Genomic DNA, 20,686 nt, shown 5'->3' on the forward strand with positions numbered 1-20,686 from the left:
TGGTATATCTTATACCATTACTACCATTTGATCTCTGTCACTGTTCAGCAAGCACTGATGAATGTCAGTGGGTGCCATTTTTTCCTTGTGGAGGAATTCAGTTACGCGCCTTTGCATCATAGGCACTTGGATTTCTCTTGCAAGGCAACAATATGTAAGGGAATATTGTTGGGAAATCTCAACATCACCAACATCCACATCTGAAGTCGTGGGACAAGGTAATAAAATAGGAGTTATTACTTTCGGAGCAGCCCGTGTACAACTGAATGTGAACTTATCTATTTTTGTCACTACATTTTGGGAAAGGGTAAAGGGGCACCCCTGGGAAGAGAAAAGTAATTAAATATAAAAAAGGTAAGCTTTACTGGAGGTTTGCACTAAAATATTTCTTAAAAGATGAGTTTTTTATTCTTTCTTTGTTCTTTATTTATTTATTTATTTGTTTGTTTTTAAAATAGATTTCAGGATATACCTTGACAGTTCAAGCTTCAGATAATGGAAATCCACCTAGATATAACACTACCACAGTTAACATTGATGTTTCCGATGTAAATGACAATCCTCCAGTATTCTCAAAAGGAAACTATAGCACTATCATCCAGGTAAACTTGATGCATATGGTAAAGCTCTAGTAATCAAATCAATATTATTATTTGAGTGTTAATTTGTGACTTGAAAAAATTTTGCAGGATATGGTAAACCTAATGTTTCAATTTTATTTTCTATATTATCATTTTGTAATTAAGTTTGTTAATGAGACTGCGTACTTGAGTAAGTGTATTGGGAGTTACAAAGTCCATATTGTGCAGTCTGTTTAGAAACTTACTTTGCAAGTAGATTTTGTTCTTTTACTTTGTGTATGTGTATATATAAAACAGTGAATTTGAATTCATATTTACAGTGCTCTTAATATTATACAAGTAGGTTAGCAAACATAAAAGAAATTGCAAAATCATTTGATCTTTGAGTTACTTTAGGGATGTGTTACTGTTAAGCAGGCATTCTGCACTGTAGTTTGGGTTCATTTCTATTGACCTCTGGAATCAGAGACAATTAAAACAGGAGAAGTATTTCACAGTACTACATACCAATCCTTTGACTGCTTTTGCACCTTTGTATGGTAGTAGTGGGGCAGATTCTCAATGGCTATCAAATATTTGCCTGATTCAGAGAACTCTCTACTACACTGAAGATAGAAGAGACAGCTTCCTTGCTTCTTGCCTTCCTGAATTTGGCAGAGAATGAATAGAAGGGAAAGAAGCAGTAATTATTAAGATCTTTGTACTGGTAACATAAGTCAGTCTTTGGGGTCCTTTTGCTGTTGCTGGTCCCTGGCATTGCATAGTAGGTACATGAGGATCAGACAATAATATCAAAAAATTGGACCACATCTGTTCAGCACCATGTACATGACTTAAAAAGGAGCCTTTCCAAAAGAGGGTAAGGTAAATTATTTCTACCCAACATTTAGAGTATACAAATAAGATGTCTTGAATTGTGTTTTTTAAAGCAAAATCTGTATGTTTGTGTGTTGTCAAAGGTATTTTGCATTCCCCAGTTACAGTCTCTTTTGAAGTCAATGTAATTAATGTTGGCACTGTTTCCTTCACTCAGCTAAAAAGGAAGACTTTGTTTTATTGTTCATTCTTATCAACCCATCCCGGTATGAGGGATGCAGAGAAAAAGCAAAAGGAGTTGCCCGAGAATGTTGGTCTGTGTCTCCTGGGAAACGACTAAAATGGACAGGAAGCAATCAGAAATGCTCTTAGCTAGTATAAAACCAAATAAATTTAGATATTGAAATGTAAATATCACTTAAAATTGTGACCCTTGTCTGGTTTTCTTAAGAAAAAAATAAAAATAGGCTGCCACATCTGATAAAATTAACTTGACAGAATTTCACCTGCTTACTCTCTCTGAAGAAGAGAGTATCCTAATTACTGAGAGTTTTGCAACTATTATTATTGTACGTTGCAATGATACTTCTACTTTTTTGGCATTTAAAATTTGTATATGTATAAAATCTGGTAGATACAGTGTAACGCATGTTCTGGGAAAGGTGTTCTGAGCTTGAGATAGGGTTGTGAACATCAGAGACATAATAAACCAAAGTATGTAAAGAGTCTGAAACATCAGACATCCACATTATGCCAACTTGAAACTTTATAATATAGAGTTTTAAACTTGTATTTTGTATTTTAAGCAGACCATGTCTTTATTCATAACAATAATTTGGGAGATAAGGGGTGAGATGGAGTGACGTGTTTTTGTAGTCTACCCACAAAGGCACTGAATTATGTTTAGTGGGTGTTTTAGCTGAATTTGAAATCTTTGATGACTTGGTAGTTAATCTTCTGTAATTTTAATTCAGTCTGAAAGTGGAAAATGTAAAGTTTCAAGTCTTAGCTACCTACAGCAATCTCATAGAAAGCTTTAGAAAAGAATCAAAGCCTAAGAATTTTTTTACTGTTTTTATCATTCTTCACAAAGAGTAGTATTTGTTCTTAAACAGTTTTGTCATTTTCATTTCACTGATAGTTATTAACTGATTTGACAGTAATTTGGTTTTCTTTCTTTTTGCAAAAAAGGGATGTTAGTATGTATGTCCAAGTGCAACAAAACTAATGTGATTGTATTATGCATTTATAGGAAAATAAACCCATTGGATTTAGTGTGCTTCAGCTGGTGGTGACAGACAAGGATTCTTCTCACAACGGTCCTCCTTTTCTTTTCACCATCCTGAGTGGAAATGAAGAGAACACTTTCCAGGTTAACCATCAAGGAGTACTGACAACAACTGCTGCTCTGAATCGCAAAGTGAGGGATCACTATTTACTACATATTAAGGTAGGATACGAAGCTTTTAGCTGCTTTCTAGTTTAAGGATTGAACTTTCTCCACTTGTACGCAAACCACCACCTTTTCCTGTTACTTGGAAGATTATTTCCCTCTCTGTTACAAGATCTTGACCTGCTAAGTAGTTATTTGAGCCATGTCCCTTGCAGTGGCATCTTCAGAGACAGTCTGCTGATTTAAGTGGAATTGTACTGCAAATGTAATAGTGGGGTGAACTCACTGTTGCTGTATGGTGCCAGTGATATGTTGACAGGGTGAGTGCTTTTGATAAGACCTTTCACATGAGGCACATATTTTAGCCTACACATTTTGCTGCACTGTGGCATTTATCTGGAAAAGCCAGCAGGATAGTGGTCTCTTGAACTACCTCCTGCTCACTGCAAACTCCTGACCGCTACTGCTTTGATGCTTGAAGCTGTGAGCTGGAATACATTGATACAATGGCAACGGGGATTCGGGGATTTTAAAAAGTTCATGTTGTGGCAGCACTGACATTTTTCTATAGCACTACATTCTTTTTTCGAGGGCAATTGAAAGCATGTGATTATTATTTTTTTTAAGTTTGGAAAACCAAGTCAGTGGACCTTTCACATAGCACTGAACCTCACTGACCAATTCCCATAAGCAGTAGCACTGTACTTGCAGGTCGCAGGATTTTGCTGTGGCAAAGAATTCAAAAATGACCCTAGGAGGCTAGGATGTACTATGTCTGCGTACACTTGGCAGCAGTTGTGCAGAAGGACAAGGCTATGACTGAAAATCAGAATTACAGTAAGGGAGTGTATGGATAAGTTCTCTAAAATACTTTTTGCACCTTAACATTAGAAAAACAATCAAGCTATTTTTTAAAATCTTATCCAGTCCTTTTTTGTTCAGTTATAAATTAAGGAACTGTGACCGCAGGGCTTAAAATTGGTAGGCTAAAAATAGTTGGCCTTCATTTGTAAACCACAGGTATATTTTAACAAAAGTTATCACCTTTATTTTTACGTGAGTTTATATGGCCTTTAAATCTCTGTTATTCTCATATGTAATATTGCACATAATTTCTGAGTAAATGCGCAGAATTATACAGCAGTACTGTTTGCTCCAGGGTGTAGTAAATTTTGTCCACAGTGGGGTAATAATTTTAGTGTATTTATACAAAGTTGACCTCTTAGGGGAAGGAAAAAAAAAATCCCACAGGTACTGTGATTTGTTTCTTGAGTCACTGAAACATGGTATTAGGAGACACCAGTATAAGAAGCAGCATAGGTAAAGGCTCTGTTTAAGTTTAGTTTAGGATTGAAGAATATAGATTAAAAAGGGGTCAGGGACATAAATCATCCTGCTGTCAGTTATTTGCTTCTCAGTAATGATCTGCTAATGATCTGGTGAGACAGATTAGTCTTCTAGTGAAGTGTCTGTTGGCCTTCTTAGGTTGCGTGTGTCCAAAGCAGAAGTAGAGGTGAGCTTTGTCACGCTTACATAATGTGCTTTCCAAATTCTGTACTGTCTTCCCAAAGTCATGTTTTTTGTTTAGGGAACAGAATATCAAGTAGTATTTTTCCTGTGTGTGCTAATAGTATAATACAAGATTTGTATGTTGTATTTTATATGTTTCTCTAAGTGGTAACTGATTTAGGACATGAAGAAAAATTTCTCCAAAGGAGAGAGTAGTCAGATGCTGGAACAGGCTGCCCAGGGAGGTGGTTGAGGAGGTGTTCAAGAAATATTTAGATGTACTGAGGGACATGGTTTAGTGGGAAATATTGGCAATGTGTGGCCAATTGGACGTGATGATCCTAGAGGTCATTTCCAATTTTGGTGATTCTGTGATTTATATGTAATTTGCTTCTAAAGCACATTCCTGTTAATGCACATGCCTTCAGTTTTGACTGCTGTGTGGATTGTTAGACTGTCTTAATCCCACTCCATGATTTTAGCTGCACATTTGGCTCTCCCTAATGTGTCTGCCTATTGTTAAATACAAGAGATCAGTCTAACACCTTTCTCTTGATGGATTCATGCAGTTCTTTTCATTTCCAAGCTACCTAGTCTGTAGAATGCCTTTAAGCAGCCTGTCAGTACTTCAGCTGTCTTATCTTTAGCACAGCACGTGATCAGTGTGATCTTTTCTAGAGAATGAATAAAGGGAGAATTTTAATCACACTCAGTAACTAAACAAGCATCTTAAAGCGAAATGCTCATTTAGAACAAACACTTTAGAGTTTAAACATCAGTGTTAGACTGCGCTAACATTATGTTTTTTTGTTGTTGTTCTGTATTGCCCAATCTCAGTATTTTCTACCTGTCTCATGCTTTGATTTAGAAGTTTTTTGCATCGATTCTGGAAATACATCGCTGTCTTTTAGTTGCCATTTATCATCACTTGTTATGATCTTTTTTTTTTAAATTGACATAGTGCTATAATTAGCAATTACCTTTTCTTTAGTGAGTCACCATACACAGGCATGAAAGCATCTAAGACTAAAACTACCATTTCCATATCACAAGCCTTTAATTTCAATGATACACATAAAAATAGATACATGACTTTCTGGGAAAAATATTATTTCCCTTTTCACTTAAAAGAATTCAGAAAAAAAAAAAAAAAAAAAAAAAAAGCATTTTCTCACGTCTCTGATTTCTGTACTTTCTTCTTGCAGTTCCTAGGTTAATAGCTGTGCATGATCTGTTGTAGCGTGGTTTTGTTTTTTAGCTGATCTTCACTGGCCCTGCTTTTCTGTACTCACAGCTTTTATTTCTTTCTGAATGGATTGCTGAGGCAGAGCTGTTCTTATGTTACAGGTTTAGTTGAACTCAGGAAACCCTCCCCCTGCCATACACACATAGAAACCACCACCACTAATAAAACTTTCACATGAGCCTTTTTTTTCCCAACATGTACATGCCACTCAGATCTGCTTTCTTTTTTTTCCAAAGGAAATAGACTATCCATTAACAAATGTCTCATAGCATTAGTGTGTGAAATCTTCAGCTATGAGTCATGGACGGTCTTTTGTAGTGTGCTCCTTAAGTCTTTAGTTCAAAACTAAAGCAGATTTTTAAGTATCTGTGCTATTGAAAGATAGTTTCTCCTGGGGATCTTCTTTCCTATTTGTTGTCCATTTGTTATAATATTGCTTGCTTGTTTGTTTCAAGTATTTTTGTGTTTTCTCTTGGGCTTTTGTGCTGTGGATAAACTGCCTGCCTTGTCTTGTTTCCAGGCAGAAATCTAGGCAAAACAAAACTTTGCCAACATAAGCTTGCTCAGTCTCTCTGTCTCTCTCCTTATTTGTGCTTGGGTAACTAGAGGTCAGGCTTCTGGCTGTGCCTTTTGGATTTACTGTTAGAAGTATTTAGTTCTGTGAGACATACCTAGACTTTTTACTTGTACACAAATTCAGACAATCTTGTGTTCTGGAGTTATTTTCTTTTGCTTAAATTTGTCTGAAAAATCAAAAGCAAGTCCTCTGCTTGGATGTGCAGTGTGTACCACCAACCTGTATTCATGGTATAATTATTGCAACATCTTTTGAACAGTGGAGGATATCTTATATTCTCTGAGCCCACATATCCTCTCTGTTCCTTCACATCATATCTATGTCTTCTTTGCCTGTTTAGTCTCACTTTCAGTAACTGGGAAAGAGCACTGGGAAAAAGCTAGAGGAGAAACAAGAACTGAGAAATGTAAAAAGAAAAAAGTAAACCCAAAGGAATACTCTTTATTATTCTTATAATAATTTTTTTTCTGTTCTCTCATCATCCAGTGCCCGTGTGTGCTGTTGTTAAAAAAGATGGAAGATAGGGGACATGATGTTTAAAAGACTTTAAAATTGAGCTAGGCTGATTCTGTTAATTACTATAATTGTCTGAAGCAAACACCATCACGGGTTGTTTTTTTCCTCTCCATGATTACCAATCATGAAAGACAACATAATTAATTGTAACTTTCTACATGCATTGTTTTTCTTTTGCAGTTCTGTTTGGTATACTGTATTTAGATTGCCTTCAAGTCCCGTCTCCTAATAAGTGGTGAAACTTGTTAGAAATTTGGAATCCATGAGTCATTTTGAGTTTGTAATTTGTTTCCATGCTTGTACTAAAAAATCTTTGGGCACCATCTGCTGTCTGAAATCAGCTACTGTGCATTTCCTCTGCATTTGCTATGAGTGCTAGTAGGCTTTCTTGCATGTGGAGGTATTAAGAACACTATATCCTTTTAATCTTGGAAGAAGTGAAAACATGTCTGTGTGTGTGCATTTGAAATAACTTTTCTAAATTTTCAGAATTAACTTCTCATAAACCTAAATTTGCAATTATTTAAAATCATTTACCCATAAGAACCTTTGTATGTTTGTGTGTGTGTTTGTAGAAAAATACAGCGATACTGCAATAAGGAGCACTACACCTGCAACAGAATCTGATGAGTTAAAGCAAAAAAATCTAATTATACCCTTGTCTTCTACTAGGTCACAGATAATGGAAAGCCACCGTTGTCATCTCTGACATATGTTGATATTAGAGTTATTGAAGAAAGCATTTATCCTCCAGCAATTCTGCCTCTGGAAATCTTTATTACAGCCTTTGGCGAAGAATATTCAGGTGGTGTCATTGGAAAAATTCATGCAACTGACCAAGATGTTTATGATACTTTGACTTATAACCTGGACCCCAAAATGGAATCCATGTTCTCTGTTTCCAGTACTGGAGGCAAACTAATAGCACATAAAAGGTTAGATGTGGGACAATACCTCCTGAATGTCACTGTTACAGATGGAAAATTTACAACTGCAGCTGATATTACTGTGCACATCAAACAAATCACACAAGATTTACTAAATCACAGCATTACAATACGCTTTGCAAACCTTGCTCCTGAAGAATTCATTGGTGATTACTGGCGCAATTTCCAGAGAGCTTTAAGAAACATCTTAGGTGTGAGGAGAAACGACATCCAGATTGTTAGTTTGCAGCCTTCTGATCCTCCTTCAAACCTGGATGTCCTCTTGAATATTGAAAAATCTGTCAGCTCTCAGCATCCAATGAGAATTTTGCTCCACAAAATAAACTCTTCTGTGCCTGACTTAGAGGAGATTCTCGGTGTTCGGATAATTGATGTTTTCCATAAGCTTTGTGCAGGCCTAGACTGTCCTTTGAAATTTTGTGAAGAAAAAGTAACTCTGGATGAGAATATCATGTCAACTCACAGCACGGCCAGGCTGAGTTTTGTCACTCCCCGTCATCACAGAGCAGCAGTTTGTCTTTGTAAAGGTAAGAAAAGCAGAAAGGAAAACTGTCGTGTAACCTGCACTGCAACATTCACCAAATTTTATTTAAAATAATGAGTAATTCTTCTCTTAAAATGAGATAATGAGACTTTATAAGCTTATGGGAGGGCATTTTTTTTATACTTATAGCTTCATTATCCATTTTATAAAGGAATTTCTTTGTTGCTTCTTCTAGATTGTGTGAATAATAGCTATTCAGTCTTGTATGCACAGAAATAAGTTACTACAAAGTACTTGGATATTGCTGGGTTTCTGCTAAGAGAAATATCTCATACAGCTTCAAAACTTAGCTGTGAGTGACTGCTTGAACCAGGAAATTAATATGCACTGAAATAGATAAAAGCATACGGATTTATAACAAATGATGAATTTGTCTATGGCTCTTAGGAAAATGAGGTGGCTTTTTAAAATCATCGATTAGCACTGCTGGCTGAACTTGCATCTAAAGTAAATACTTTAAGCCCATTCCATTTCTGTCTCAAATACACACTCTTCTCCTCTGCTTATGTCTATCTATGTACTTGCGGGTTTTTTTATGACATATGACTGTAGGAGTAAACCCACAGCATGATTTTCCAAATTTTATCAGTTTAATTGAGATAACTATGAACATCAGCCATTTTACACACTATTTGCCTAGTCTGTGTTTGTCAATCATGTCTCATAACTATTATTCACTTCCTTGTTGATATTGGGGAGTACCATTTGGGTTGCTATCAGCTCCTGTTCACAATGTCCTTCTTCACAAAATACTACTACCACCAACAGAAGAGAAATAATATATTTATTTCATTTTGCAGAAGGGAAATGTCCTGTGGTGAATAGTGTGTGTGAAGGAAACCCATGCCCTGAAGGTACTGAATGTTTAGGAGATCCAAAGGAGGGAAAATACACCTGTGTTTGCCATGACAGCAAAAATGGACAGTGTCCTGGTAAGAAATTTGCTTTAAAAAAATTCTATGTAGAACCATACTATTTTCCAGTTCTGAGTTAACGTGTCATATTTTTCTGTATCCCTCAGCATCAGCGGGCTCTGCTGTGACATTCAGTGGGAACAGTTATGTGAAATACCGCCTCATGGAAAGTGAGAACAAAGAGGAAATGAAGTTGACAATGAGGCTTAGAACTTACTCTACTCATGCAGTTGTAATGTATGCTCGAGGAACAGACTACAGTATCTTAGAGGTACATATCTCCTCCTTTATTCATACTGATATTTCTGTAGAGTTGTTATAGCAGAGTTGCACTGAATATAGTTTTTTTTAATACATCCTGGTGGCCAGAGTTTAAAGAATCTTTTAATATGCAGAAAGAATCTATTTTCTTCAATGTTTGAAAAAATGAGAAAAAAGGATCTAGTTTTAAATTTATTTTCTTGTAATATGCTGAAAGTCCATACAGAAAAAGCTTTTAAAACGTGAGACATTAATCACTTAAAACACAAGATACTGCAATCTTTTGACAACAGTCTGTGAGTTCTTTACTGTAGGAAAAAAAAGAAAGTACTATATGCATTTTAATTAAAAGGGTTATCTAAAGTGAATCACAATCACTGTGAATGTTTAGAATACAATGACAGTAAATTGTCCTTTATGGACACCACCACCAGCTTGTCTCTGTAACAAACATAAACTTGTAAGAGGCACCAATATTTTCAACTTCTGCTTTTTTGCGGTGATTATCTGCCTGTGCTCCATTTGTTGATAATGTGTCTTTCTTCTATAGATTCATCATGGAAGGCTGCAATATAAATTTGATTGTGGCAGTGGACCTGGCATTGTCTCCGTTCAGAGCATTCAGATTAATGATGGCCAGTGGCATTCAGTATCTCTTGAAGTAGATGGAAATTATGCACGACTTGTTCTGGACAGGGTGCATACTGCATCTGGTACTGCTCCTGGTACACTCAGGACACTAAACCTAGATAATCATGTGTTTTTTGGTGGTCATATTCGGCAGCAGGGTGCAAGACATGGAAGGAGTCCTCAGGTTAGCAGTGGTTTCAGAGGCTGCATGGATTCTATTGTGCTCAATGGACAAGAGCTCCCCTTAAACAGCAAGCCAAGAAATTATGCACACATGGAAGAATCTGTCGATGTGACTCCTGGGTGCTCACTTACTACCACAGAAGGTTGTTCAAGCAACCCATGTCAGAATGGTGGCATCTGCAACGCCCTGTCAAATGGAGGTAAGCTGTTCTGTTAGTTCTCAAAACTGCTTCTCCGCTTACCTGCCTTGGAAGGCCAAAACAATTTAGTAAGTATCTTTTGCTTTTCCAGAGGGTTCTAGAAGGCTGGTTGTAAATTAAAAAGGGGGGAAGGCTGTGTCTGCCTGTGTTCTAGACACTCAGTTCCTTGGAATAAGAAGTAGGCAAAAGCCATCAAACAATTCAAGGACAATTCATCTTCACTGTCAATAAACACTGAGGTCTGTTCTCTAAATGCCTACTTTAGAGCTTTACAATTTCTGAAAATATTATCATAGTTTCTCATAATTTCTGAGAGAAAAGTGACAGTTAAGCTTCAGCCACATGCCAGAAAACATTTCCATTAGACGTACTTGCCTTGATTTTTAAATAGAATATTTCTATCCTCCTTTCCTTTGAACAGGTAGGTGGGCAGGGCAGATTTTGTCTTGAATTCAGTAAAGCCAAGTGCACCTTTCAAAAAGAATGTATTTGATTTCAGGTTACTACTGCAAGTGCGCTCCTTTATTCATGGGAACTCACTGTGATGTAAGTGTCAACCCATGTGCTTCCAATCCCTGCCTTTATGGAGGTACTTGCATCCCAGTCAGTGATGATTTCATCTGCCAATGCCGAGGACAGTACACAGGCCAAAGGTATGTTTGTATGGCTTTTTGTGCAAATGAACCCCTTACAGAACAAAATATAAATGTAACACCTTCTCTGATGTTTTTTAAATCTCTTTTCTACTTCAAGTTCACACTTTGAAATCCACTGATCCACTGGAGTTGGTTAATGTTAGCTCTATATTGCAGCCTTGAATCCTACTATATCTAATACTATTTACGCAACTTACAGTAAGACAGTGGCTCTTTCTGTTATTGATTTTTATTTTTTTTTCCTCTTTTCTAGGTGCCAGCTAGGTCCATATTGCAAAGATAATCCTTGTAAAAACAGTGGCAAGTGCATTGACAGTTTGGATGGACCTGTTTGTGAGTGTGAAGCAGGCTTTCGGGGAGAAAGGTGAGTACAGCATTCCTCAGTAATGGAAATTTTGTCAATACTAAACAGCTCAAGTTGATGGTAATCTGGAATGGTGATAGAATAGCAAGATGCCTGGTACTGTACAGTATTACATATTAAACGTATTTAGAATTGTTGAACGAGGAGACTACAGCACTAGTTACTGATGTAAGCTAACCATTGTTTCTTTGCTCTGATTCTGGTAGGTGTCTGACTGATATTGATGAATGCACAGAAAACCCATGTCTTAATGGTGCCCTTTGTGAAAATACTTATGGTTCATATCACTGCAATTGCAGCCATGGATTTGGAGGAAAGCACTGCACAGACATTGTTCTTAACAAATACGTTTCAACATCGTGGAACATTAGTTTAGCTGAAGTAATTGGAATTATTGTTTTCATAGCTGGAATATTCTTCTTAGTTGGAATTTTTGTTGTTTGCCGCAAAATGATGAGTAGAAAGAAGAAACACCAACCAGAACCTGAAGACAAGCAGCTGGGAGCTACAGCAGCATTCTTGCAACGACCTTATTTTGATGCAAAATTGAATAAGAACATCTATTCTGACATCCCACCTCAGGTTCCTGTTCGTCCCATTTCATACACTCCAAGCATTCCAAGCGACTCCAGGAACAATCTTGACAGGAATTCTTTTGAAGGGTCTGCAATCCCTGAGCACCCAGAATTCAGTACTTTTAACCCAGATTCTGTGCATGGCCACCGGAAAGCTGTAGCTGTTTGCAGTGTAGCACCAAACCTGCCACCTCCACCTCCCTCCAACTCTCCTTCAGATAGTGATTCGATACAGAAGCCCAGCTGGGATTTTGACTATGACAGTAAGAAACATTCTTAGTTTTGTTATCTTTTACTTAAAGGTGTGTGTTTATGGTACAGTTTTGCTACGAGTTAAAGTTTTTGTGCCTGCTATGATAGAAAAAGTATAAAGATTTTACTAGTTCTTAAGTCTGCTCCAGCTTAATACGCTATTAAGTTTTCTTAGAAGTGTAGATCTTAGAAAGCTTTAATTTCTATTGACTCTTTTAATCAAGTCTGTTAATTGCCTCACTTGAAACTTTTTCTTCCAGCTAAAGTAGTAGATCTTGACCCCTGCCTTTCAAAAAAGCCTCTGGATGAGAAGAGCTCCCATCCTTATAGTGCTAGAGAAAGCATGTCTGAAGTCCAGTCTCTTAGCTCCTTCCAGTCTGAATCGTGTGATGACAATGGTATGTAAACTCTAATCATTCTGTACTGCTGTTACGTTCATTCATAATGTCTCTGCATCTAAATCTCTCTCTTAGTATCAATAGGCATTACATACATCTAATATATATTAAGTACACTATTTAATATATATTAGTATTTATTTTAATACTCAAATCTGTTAGTGTTTTTTGCCTATCTTACACTTCATGTTAATTAATTTACCTTAAAATTACCTATATATTCATTCCAGTATTGGAATATTAACATATCAATGCAGCATAAGGTTTTATTTAACACTGTGTTAAAAGCACATTCAAATTTAATAATTGGTTATTATCTTATATAAGAATACAGTGAATTTAAAAAACAGCCTTTGCAACTATAATTTCAGTTTTGACGTTCAGCTTTTAGTAAAGCTTTCTGGTGTTACAGTTTCATGTGTTTCCTTCTCTTTTTCTTGCTGCGACCTCAGCTCCCATATGGATCAGATCAGTTCTGAGTGAGAGCAGAGTTTAAGGGATTGCTTGTAAGTTTGATTACTTTAGTAATGAAGGAAGCTTTAAAAAAAAAAAAAAAAAAAAGGAATTTTATTACAGTAGCGCAGTATACTCGGCTTTCACCATGATTAAAATGAATTAATTAAAAACTTCATTCACTGAAAAAAGCCAATATGAAAATAAAAATATAAAACTTTTAATCACAATTCCAGTCTCTCAAAATATAATCAGTGTACTTATTTAAGCATTTTATTACTATTATTGATTGGAAGTCTTATTTTTCCTGTTACAACAGATGCTTTTACAGTTTGATCTGAATGCATCTGTGTATTCAGAAATATTTCAGACTAATTGGACAAAAACAAGCTTGTCTCACAATTTAATTTGCTAAGTTCAGGTGCTCTGACTCTATCCCAATTCCTGCTTTTGTCTCTGTATGGTAATAAGAATTTAAAATTTCTTTAGCATAGAAGTAAAGACCATTCCACTTATTAACAAGTTAGAGTGGCTTGTTCTTTAATAGAAATCGTTAATGATTGGTGAAAGTAAAATGGTATGCTTATAATACTCATCATTTATCAGTAGACTTATTGTCAACTTTCAACTTTTTTCTGTGGTATTAAGTGTTGTGCAGTACATGTTCTCCCCTCCCCTTTATCTCATATATTTCATACATTCCTACAGGTATTTCTTGTCATGTATTGATTATTCAGTTATACATCATTCTAAGAGAAATAACTGTAGCATCATAGAGAGTGTTCCTTCCTCCTTTTCTGGTAGATTTTGAATTTATTAGTTTATCCCTGAGCCTTGCAAACAAATTGCATGTGCTTACCCCATCCTACCCTATTAATCTTTCTCCCTTCCAAAAGTATGTTGGAGAGAGGAAGCTATAAAAGATTAATTAATCACTTGTGTTTGTTATTTAAAAACCACATCAACAGCATCAACCTGATTTTGTCGTTCCTGCTATCCTTTCATTGCAGTGATTCTACCTCTCTGTTGAGGGGAAGAAAACAGGAGTAGGAAGCCTATTCCTTAGTTACTCCTGAATTCACCCCACATCATCATTTGTGGGGTGCCTGGTTTTATTGCAATCTAGATGAAGTGTGGTACAAACACTATATTGATTAAATATTAAAACAGTAAACAAAAAATTAAAACAATTTTGTGCTTATGCAGAATTTCAAGAATATTTATAACAACAAGTACCTCGTTATGTTCATAAAGAACAAAAGTCAGGTTCAGAGATGTTTTGTGTGTTACATGCAACTGCTTTCTAGATAGAGTGTATATATCTATGTATTGCACCAGTAATCTTCATTTTTTAAATAGTAATGGACTACAGTTTTACAGTATTTTTATATGCCTGTATGCTGTTTAAAATGATACTAACTATAGGTTTGTTTTAATTTGCTCCTTTTATACCTTTTACAAGCTTCCATAGTGACTGTAATACACCTTGTCAATGCTGTTGTTGACTCGGTGGAAAAAGAAGGTATATACATGTTTTCATATTTATTTACTGCTTTGGCAGAATAATGCACGTTTTTCTTATAGTAATATAGCAGATGAGAGTTATAAACTATTGTTTACTTACACTTTTTCATAAGCATTATTAAGGAGTATGTTTATATGGTATGTGTATTCGTGTTTTCATGTGTATGCTGTGTCTACCCTGCAGGCATGTTTCGGTATGGTTTCTTTAGGGGAAAAAAAAGGACTGGCATAAAAAGATATTGGTGTTTACTGTTGTCTGACAACATTCAAAGTAAAGCTTGTGGCAGGCTGAGACAGCATCAGAGACATGTACACCAAAATAGATGAAAAATCAGCAGCCCATAGCACCATTTCTTTCCCCATCTACCTTATTGGCTCTAGCAGAGCAGAACATGAGTAGCCTGATACACTCCTCCCTGGTCTTTTTAGATGAGTTTGTCTATAGCAAAAAATGCTGACTGACTTATAATATGCAATTGAGGTGTACAGGCGTGCACATCCCTACCAGCTTAAGTATTTGCTTACCTCCTGTTCTTACTGGGTTTGCGTGTGTATATGTATGTACACACGTTCGTTTGCACATATTCATTTCTATCTTAGAAGGAGGCAAAATAGCTATTTTCATTGCATTTTCTTTCTAACATTTAAGAAACAAACTCTGTATGAAATAGCAGTAGTAATAGAAGTGCCACTGAGCCTATGCAAACACTAAACCACTCAATAGACTTGAATAACACCAGAATTTTCAATAGCTTGCTCCTTTAGATCTCCACTGCAAGTCTGCAGAGGCTACTTCTGAAGTGATACCCACAGCACGTTTCTTATTTCTTAACAAAAACAAAATAGACTAGGAAACCTTAGAAGTCCTGCTGAAAACAAGGCCATTTTAAGATCATAAAAATATTTACCATACCTAAAGATTCTGTTTGGCTTGTTATTTGAAGTATGTGTTCTCTCGTGTATGCAGAGACATGAAAAAGTAGGCAAAAGACTTCTAATCACAGAAGAATATATCATTAATGTTTACAGATTATCTTAGTCTCCAGTGCTAAAAAGAAAATTGTAGTGCACGGTAACTTAGGGAAAACTAAGAGGCTAACTTAGGAAGACTAAGATTCCAAGACTAGAGGCAGCAAAAGCAAAGCCTATCAGAAATATTTAATAACTTAGATTTTCTGATATTTTAATAGATAAAAATTGATGGATTAGGTTCTCATGACAGTTGGAAATATCATTCATTGTTTTAGTATCACTGTAAGAAAAATACGGTTATTTTATGCACTGCAAACCATCCAGGAAGGACAGAGATTAAAGATGTCCTGTTCACCTGCTTCTTAATACTTGGAAGTTTTTAAGCCTAAAAAATAACCACTTATTCTTCGAAAGCATAGTGGGGTACAGAGTTCTGCTTTGGAGCATGTCAGAATGGTGCCAGTTTTAGCAGCAGAGCAAAGGTCAGGCTCTAGGACAAGTGTTCTTTTCCTCAAGTCTCAAAAAATATCCTGGAAGCATTAACTGCACTCCTAGGACAGCTATAGGCTGGTATTCCCTTCACTGCTCCTCAGAGAAGGCTGTAGCTCAGTTCAAACAACAGTGTTGAGTGCAAGAGGAAATAGAACTCCAGTGTAGCAAAGCGTCACCAAGGAAGATAGGTACATCAAGTTTTATTTTGCTGCTGTACTTTATGTTATGTGGTCTTTGACTTGGAAGCACGTACAGTTATCTGCCTATTGAGCTCACTTTTGCACCCAGTTTCTCTACAAAACCAAAGAAAGCTGTCTTTTAAGAAGTCTAGTGGTCAGAACATTCTCCTGGTGAGGACACCAGAGATATTTGAAGGGTCTCAAACCTTAGGCCTTTCTGAGATACAAGTATCAATTCCTAGGAGATGATTCTGAGATCAGAACAGGCAGGCACCCCTCTTTTCAGACCTGTATAAGGAATTTGTGAGAAAGAAAGGTTTAAAGCTTGTCAGACAGCACAGGACAGTTCTGTGCTACGTAATTGTTGCTGTAAAGCAATCCCAATATGTAGGTCTCCCCACACACAGACTGTGGAAGCTGGATACTGAAGTGAAAGTTCCATCTTTGTGTGAGACACTAGAAAGTGCAAGTTCTGATAGGTGTATCCCTGTATCAAAAGCCAAGGGGGTGTGGGGTAAGAGAAGAATCAGACCCAAGTCTTGTTACCCCTTAAGGAAAGTTCTAAATATGATGAAATGAGAATTTCAACAGTCTGCGGACTCCAGATTATGCCATAAAAAGACAGTGTCCCAGGTGACCTTATATTGATTCAGCATCAATTCTACAGCTCAAATTTAGTAAAGGAAGATCCAAGGGAAAAAAGCCAACTTTAGTACTGCTCAATTGATAATCATACTTACCTTGAGTATGCTAAAAACAGATAAAGGTAGCATCTTAGCAACAATCATTATGTTTGTCTTCATATTGGTACTAGTATTTGATTCCTAACAACAGATGTTTTCTCCTTTTTCTTCTCATTCTGCCAACTAAAGAATCTTTTGCTGTTCCTGACCTCAGCAATTCAAGAGGTGACTTCTGCATGCAGTTCATTGATATGCACAAAAATGTTTTTGTTAATACTTGGCTTTAACACAGACTTACTGTCAATTGCTTGCTGTGCATTTGTCTGCAGTGATTACTCTTTTTTACTAGACTTGCACCTGATTCCAGTTCTGTATTAATTTTCCTTTTTGGTATTCAGGCTAAAAATATATACACACATATGCATATTTTTAGTGACGTTAGGCTTACACCTGGTTTTCAGCAGAGCAAGAAAACCTTATTCAAGGGAAGGCTGCCATGCATGATTAAGCCTGATTTTGCTGTTTTGTTCTTCTGTTCAAGAGTGGAACATCGTTACATGTAGTCAAAGGGAAAGGAATTTTGTCAGAGGTGTGGAAGGATGGAGAGGTGCCATTGTTTGAGTTACTACAGAGCTAACACTAAAATTCAGCCAAGTGGTAAAGTCACTTTAAATACTTTGGATGCTTTACCAGTTAGAAATTGCTTTTACATAGGAGAAGCAAGGTTTATTTTTGCTAAATATGTTCATAAGAAAAATGGGCATTGGTTAGCAAGCCAATTCTAATTACCCAGACAACAATTGAGTTAGAGCTTAGTTGCACCAGGGAAACCATTGGTTATTTGCTGTCCCATGAACAATTCTATACCATTAGTATTGTAACAGCACGTTCCATAGGTCATGTACAGCTCTTCTCATTTTAGGTGAGATGTCTGAGAAAATTTAAAAGTTTAAATGTGAATGATGCAATTTCTAATGCATGGCATAATGTAAAGTTGTGTTGAGTGTCTTCTGTGGAACCAGGCACACTGTTCTCCAATTAACAAGTAACGTCCTAATCACAGTGACTGCATTGTCTTAATACATGTGTTGAATTCTCATTCAGACTGACTAAAGATGAAATGCTAACACTTTTTTTCTCTCTTTTTTTTTTTTTTTAATTTTCACTTTGTAGGTTATCACTGGGATACATCAGACTGGATGCCAAGTGTTCAACTGCCAGGTATCCAGGAGTATCCAAATTATGAAGTGGTTGAGGAGTCAGCTCCCCTCTATACAGATCCAAATGCCATCGATACAGACTATTACCCTGGCGGATATGACATAGAAAGTGATTTTCCACCTCCACCTGATGACTTCCCTGCACCTGATGAGCTTCCACCATTACCACCAGAATACAGCGACCAGTTTGAGTCAATACAGCCTCCCAGAGACATGCCAGCCGTAGGTAGCTTGGGTTCTTCTACGAGAAGCAGGCAGAGGTTTAACCTTAATCAGTATCTTCCCCATCACTATCCTGCAGACATGTCCGAACCTCAGACCACAGCCAGTGGTGCCAGTGGCAATTACAGAGAACCTTATGCTCCTTACACATTAGGGTACAATAGAGACTTTGAAACTCCCACTGTAGACAACATGTCCATGTCTGTGTATGCTTCCACAGCTTCGTGCTCTGATGTGTCAGCATGCTGTGAAATGGAGTCTGAAGTCATGATGAGTGACTATGAGAGTGGAGATGACAGTCATTTTGAGAATGTGAAAATTCCTCCACTTGATTCCCAGCAACATACAGAAGTCTGACACTCACACTCAACAAAGTGCCTGGACTCTTAACAGACTTAATTCTAGAACAATTTTCAAGAGCTTTTTCTTTTTCTTTCCCCTCCCCCTCTTTCCCCAGCCTCAGCGAATGCTTCTGTTTCAGTGAGCTAAACTGGCATGGTGGCATTGGATCATGCAGTTCATTTCACTAAACCAGCTTATTTCCATTTCCTGACCTACTATAATTGGACAGTTCCAACAATTCCACTGACTGTGCCATTTTTGAACGTGTTTTTTGTACTTGCATTGTCTATGTTAAAAATCACATACCACTTCTCCATATTAGCATGATGCATATATTTATATAGCTCTAATGAAAATTAATTTCCTCCTACTTTTTGTAAATTTTATGTACAGTTTTGATTTTAATAGTTTTAAACTAGATTTTGTAGATATTTTGTGAATTTGTTTTCCACTGAAAATAGTGGTGTTTGTGTGCCATTAAATTAGCACCCTGAGTTATTATAGTCAGGGCATCACTGTATGTATTCTTCCCAAAACCAAGGTTTGACATTTCATTATGAGAGTTTCAACGTATTCACACGATTCCAATTGTACATAGGTTAGGTCTGATATTTTTCTGGGTCAGCTACATGGAAATGTCTTAAATGGGTTGCTGTATTTTAGAACTGTAAACATTTTTTCCCTTCTTGGAAAGCGTGTTGAAGACCCTCTGCATACCAGTTTAAAACCAAAACCACCATGACACAGTTTTTATAGTGTCTGTATATTTGTGATCCAATGGTCTTGTAAAGGTTTTTACTGAAAATTACCATTAGCCAGTCTTTCTTACTGACAATAAATTATTAATAAAATACTTTAGCTTTGCTCTGTGTATCTCTGTTATATAACATACAATTGACAAAGCATTCGGTGCATCATTTTTAAGTCTATGTTTTGTACTGTATTAAGTTAACTTGCTCCAAGCAACACAGTTCTCTCTCCTCAGAAATCAAAACGCAGTTGTTAGAGATGCTCACTAGATGGCAGCGTGTGTCTACTTAATGGTGTTTTAAAAAGTAATCGGGCCAGTATGAATAAAGATTGATGGGAATCAAACTTCAGTAACCTTCTCATAGTTTGCATTTTTCTTTAAACGTATATCAGCTATTACGTAGCTTACTGAGTAGTTTTTCTGAAGTTCCTTACACACACAGACACATATAAGATACATAAAGGGAGAAAAACCCTAAGTTCTTTAAATAGTTTCCTCCTCTCTGAATTTACTTAGGTAGGGATTTTCATTTCTATTGTCAAGTCATTCCTTGACTATGCAGTTCCATGCTGAAAATTCTGTGCTAATTTCCTAGTTTTGGGGTTTTTAAGCAATATTTTAAATTGCAGTCTCTTGTTAAATTTACACTGGATGCAAGTCAAGGCAGTTTATTTGTAGATTGCCCAGCTATTTTTCTGACCAGTAAAGCAGAAAGCCACCTAGTGCAGTTCTCCCTCTTAAATTTGCTCTGGCCGTGAGTGAAAGGAGTAAGATAACTTTCTTTTACTTCCTGCATGAGGAACACTAGAATTCATAGCGAGATACCCTAACTCATCAGTGTGTTCTTTACCACAGTTAGAAATTGTTTCACCTCCATTTTTTCCTACTGTGGAAAAGTAGGAAAGGTTCAACAGCAGATCCTGTCATGTACGCAACAGCTAAGCCTAGGCCTTTCATCACCTGAGAGACTAGGATATGGAATTTGTCTCTGGATGTTTGATTACTTCTGCACAAAACAGGTTTCAGCCTGGAAGCTGTGTCGTGGAAACAGATGGATTTCATGACAGTTAAGAGTTCAGCACGACACACCACATCCTCAGTGTTAATTTGCTAAAATGCAGGTAAGAATCTTTTGATGCTTGTAGAACTGAAATGAGTGGGCTTAAAACTATGTTCTGGCTTTATGCTGCAGCATCCATCCCCAGTAGCACAGTTTTCTCTTGTATTGGTTGTTAATATACAGATGGTAGCAAATGTACAGAAGGAATATGCAAAGGAAAACTCAC

The 20,686-nt window shown here is 36.7% G+C and overlaps 1 protein-coding gene across 7 annotated transcripts in view; it reads left to right on the top strand.

Moving 5' to 3' along the window:
- The window catches only part of FAT1 (FAT atypical cadherin 1), a 101,857-nt gene extending 82,107 nt beyond the window's left edge, over positions 1-19,750 (top strand). For 4 of the 7 annotated variants that reach the window (XM_072334592.1, XM_072334591.1, XM_072334594.1 and 1 more), the window contains 13 exons: positions 459-602; positions 2,650-2,847; positions 7,311-8,112; positions 8,930-9,061; positions 9,151-9,314; positions 9,855-10,317; positions 10,817-10,970; positions 11,227-11,337; positions 11,544-12,175; positions 12,425-12,562; positions 14,478-14,537; positions 17,055-17,090; positions 18,039-19,750. In XM_072334592.1, coding sequence (XP_072190693.1) covers positions 459-602; positions 2,650-2,847; positions 7,311-8,112; positions 8,930-9,061; positions 9,151-9,314; positions 9,855-10,317; positions 10,817-10,970; positions 11,227-11,337; positions 11,544-12,175; positions 12,425-12,562; positions 14,478-14,537; positions 17,055-17,090; positions 18,039-18,664 — 3,660 coding nt within the window. In that variant the 3' untranslated portion in view covers positions 18,665-19,750. Of the gene's footprint in view, positions 1-458; positions 603-2,649; positions 2,848-7,310; positions 8,113-8,929; positions 9,062-9,150; positions 9,315-9,854; positions 10,318-10,816; positions 10,971-11,226; positions 11,338-11,543; positions 12,176-12,424; positions 12,563-13,014; positions 13,069-14,477; positions 14,538-17,054; positions 17,091-18,038 lie in introns of all 7 variants that reach the window. The other 3 variants (XM_072334595.1, XM_072334597.1, XR_011903375.1) reach the window with 2 other exon arrangements.
- Positions 19,751-20,686: the final 936 nt, after the last annotated feature.

Source organism: Excalfactoria chinensis, chromosome 4 (genome assembly GCF_039878825.1).
Source record: "Excalfactoria chinensis isolate bCotChi1 chromosome 4, bCotChi1.hap2, whole genome shotgun sequence".
Taxonomy (NCBI): domain Eukaryota; kingdom Metazoa; phylum Chordata; class Aves; order Galliformes; family Phasianidae; genus Excalfactoria; species Excalfactoria chinensis.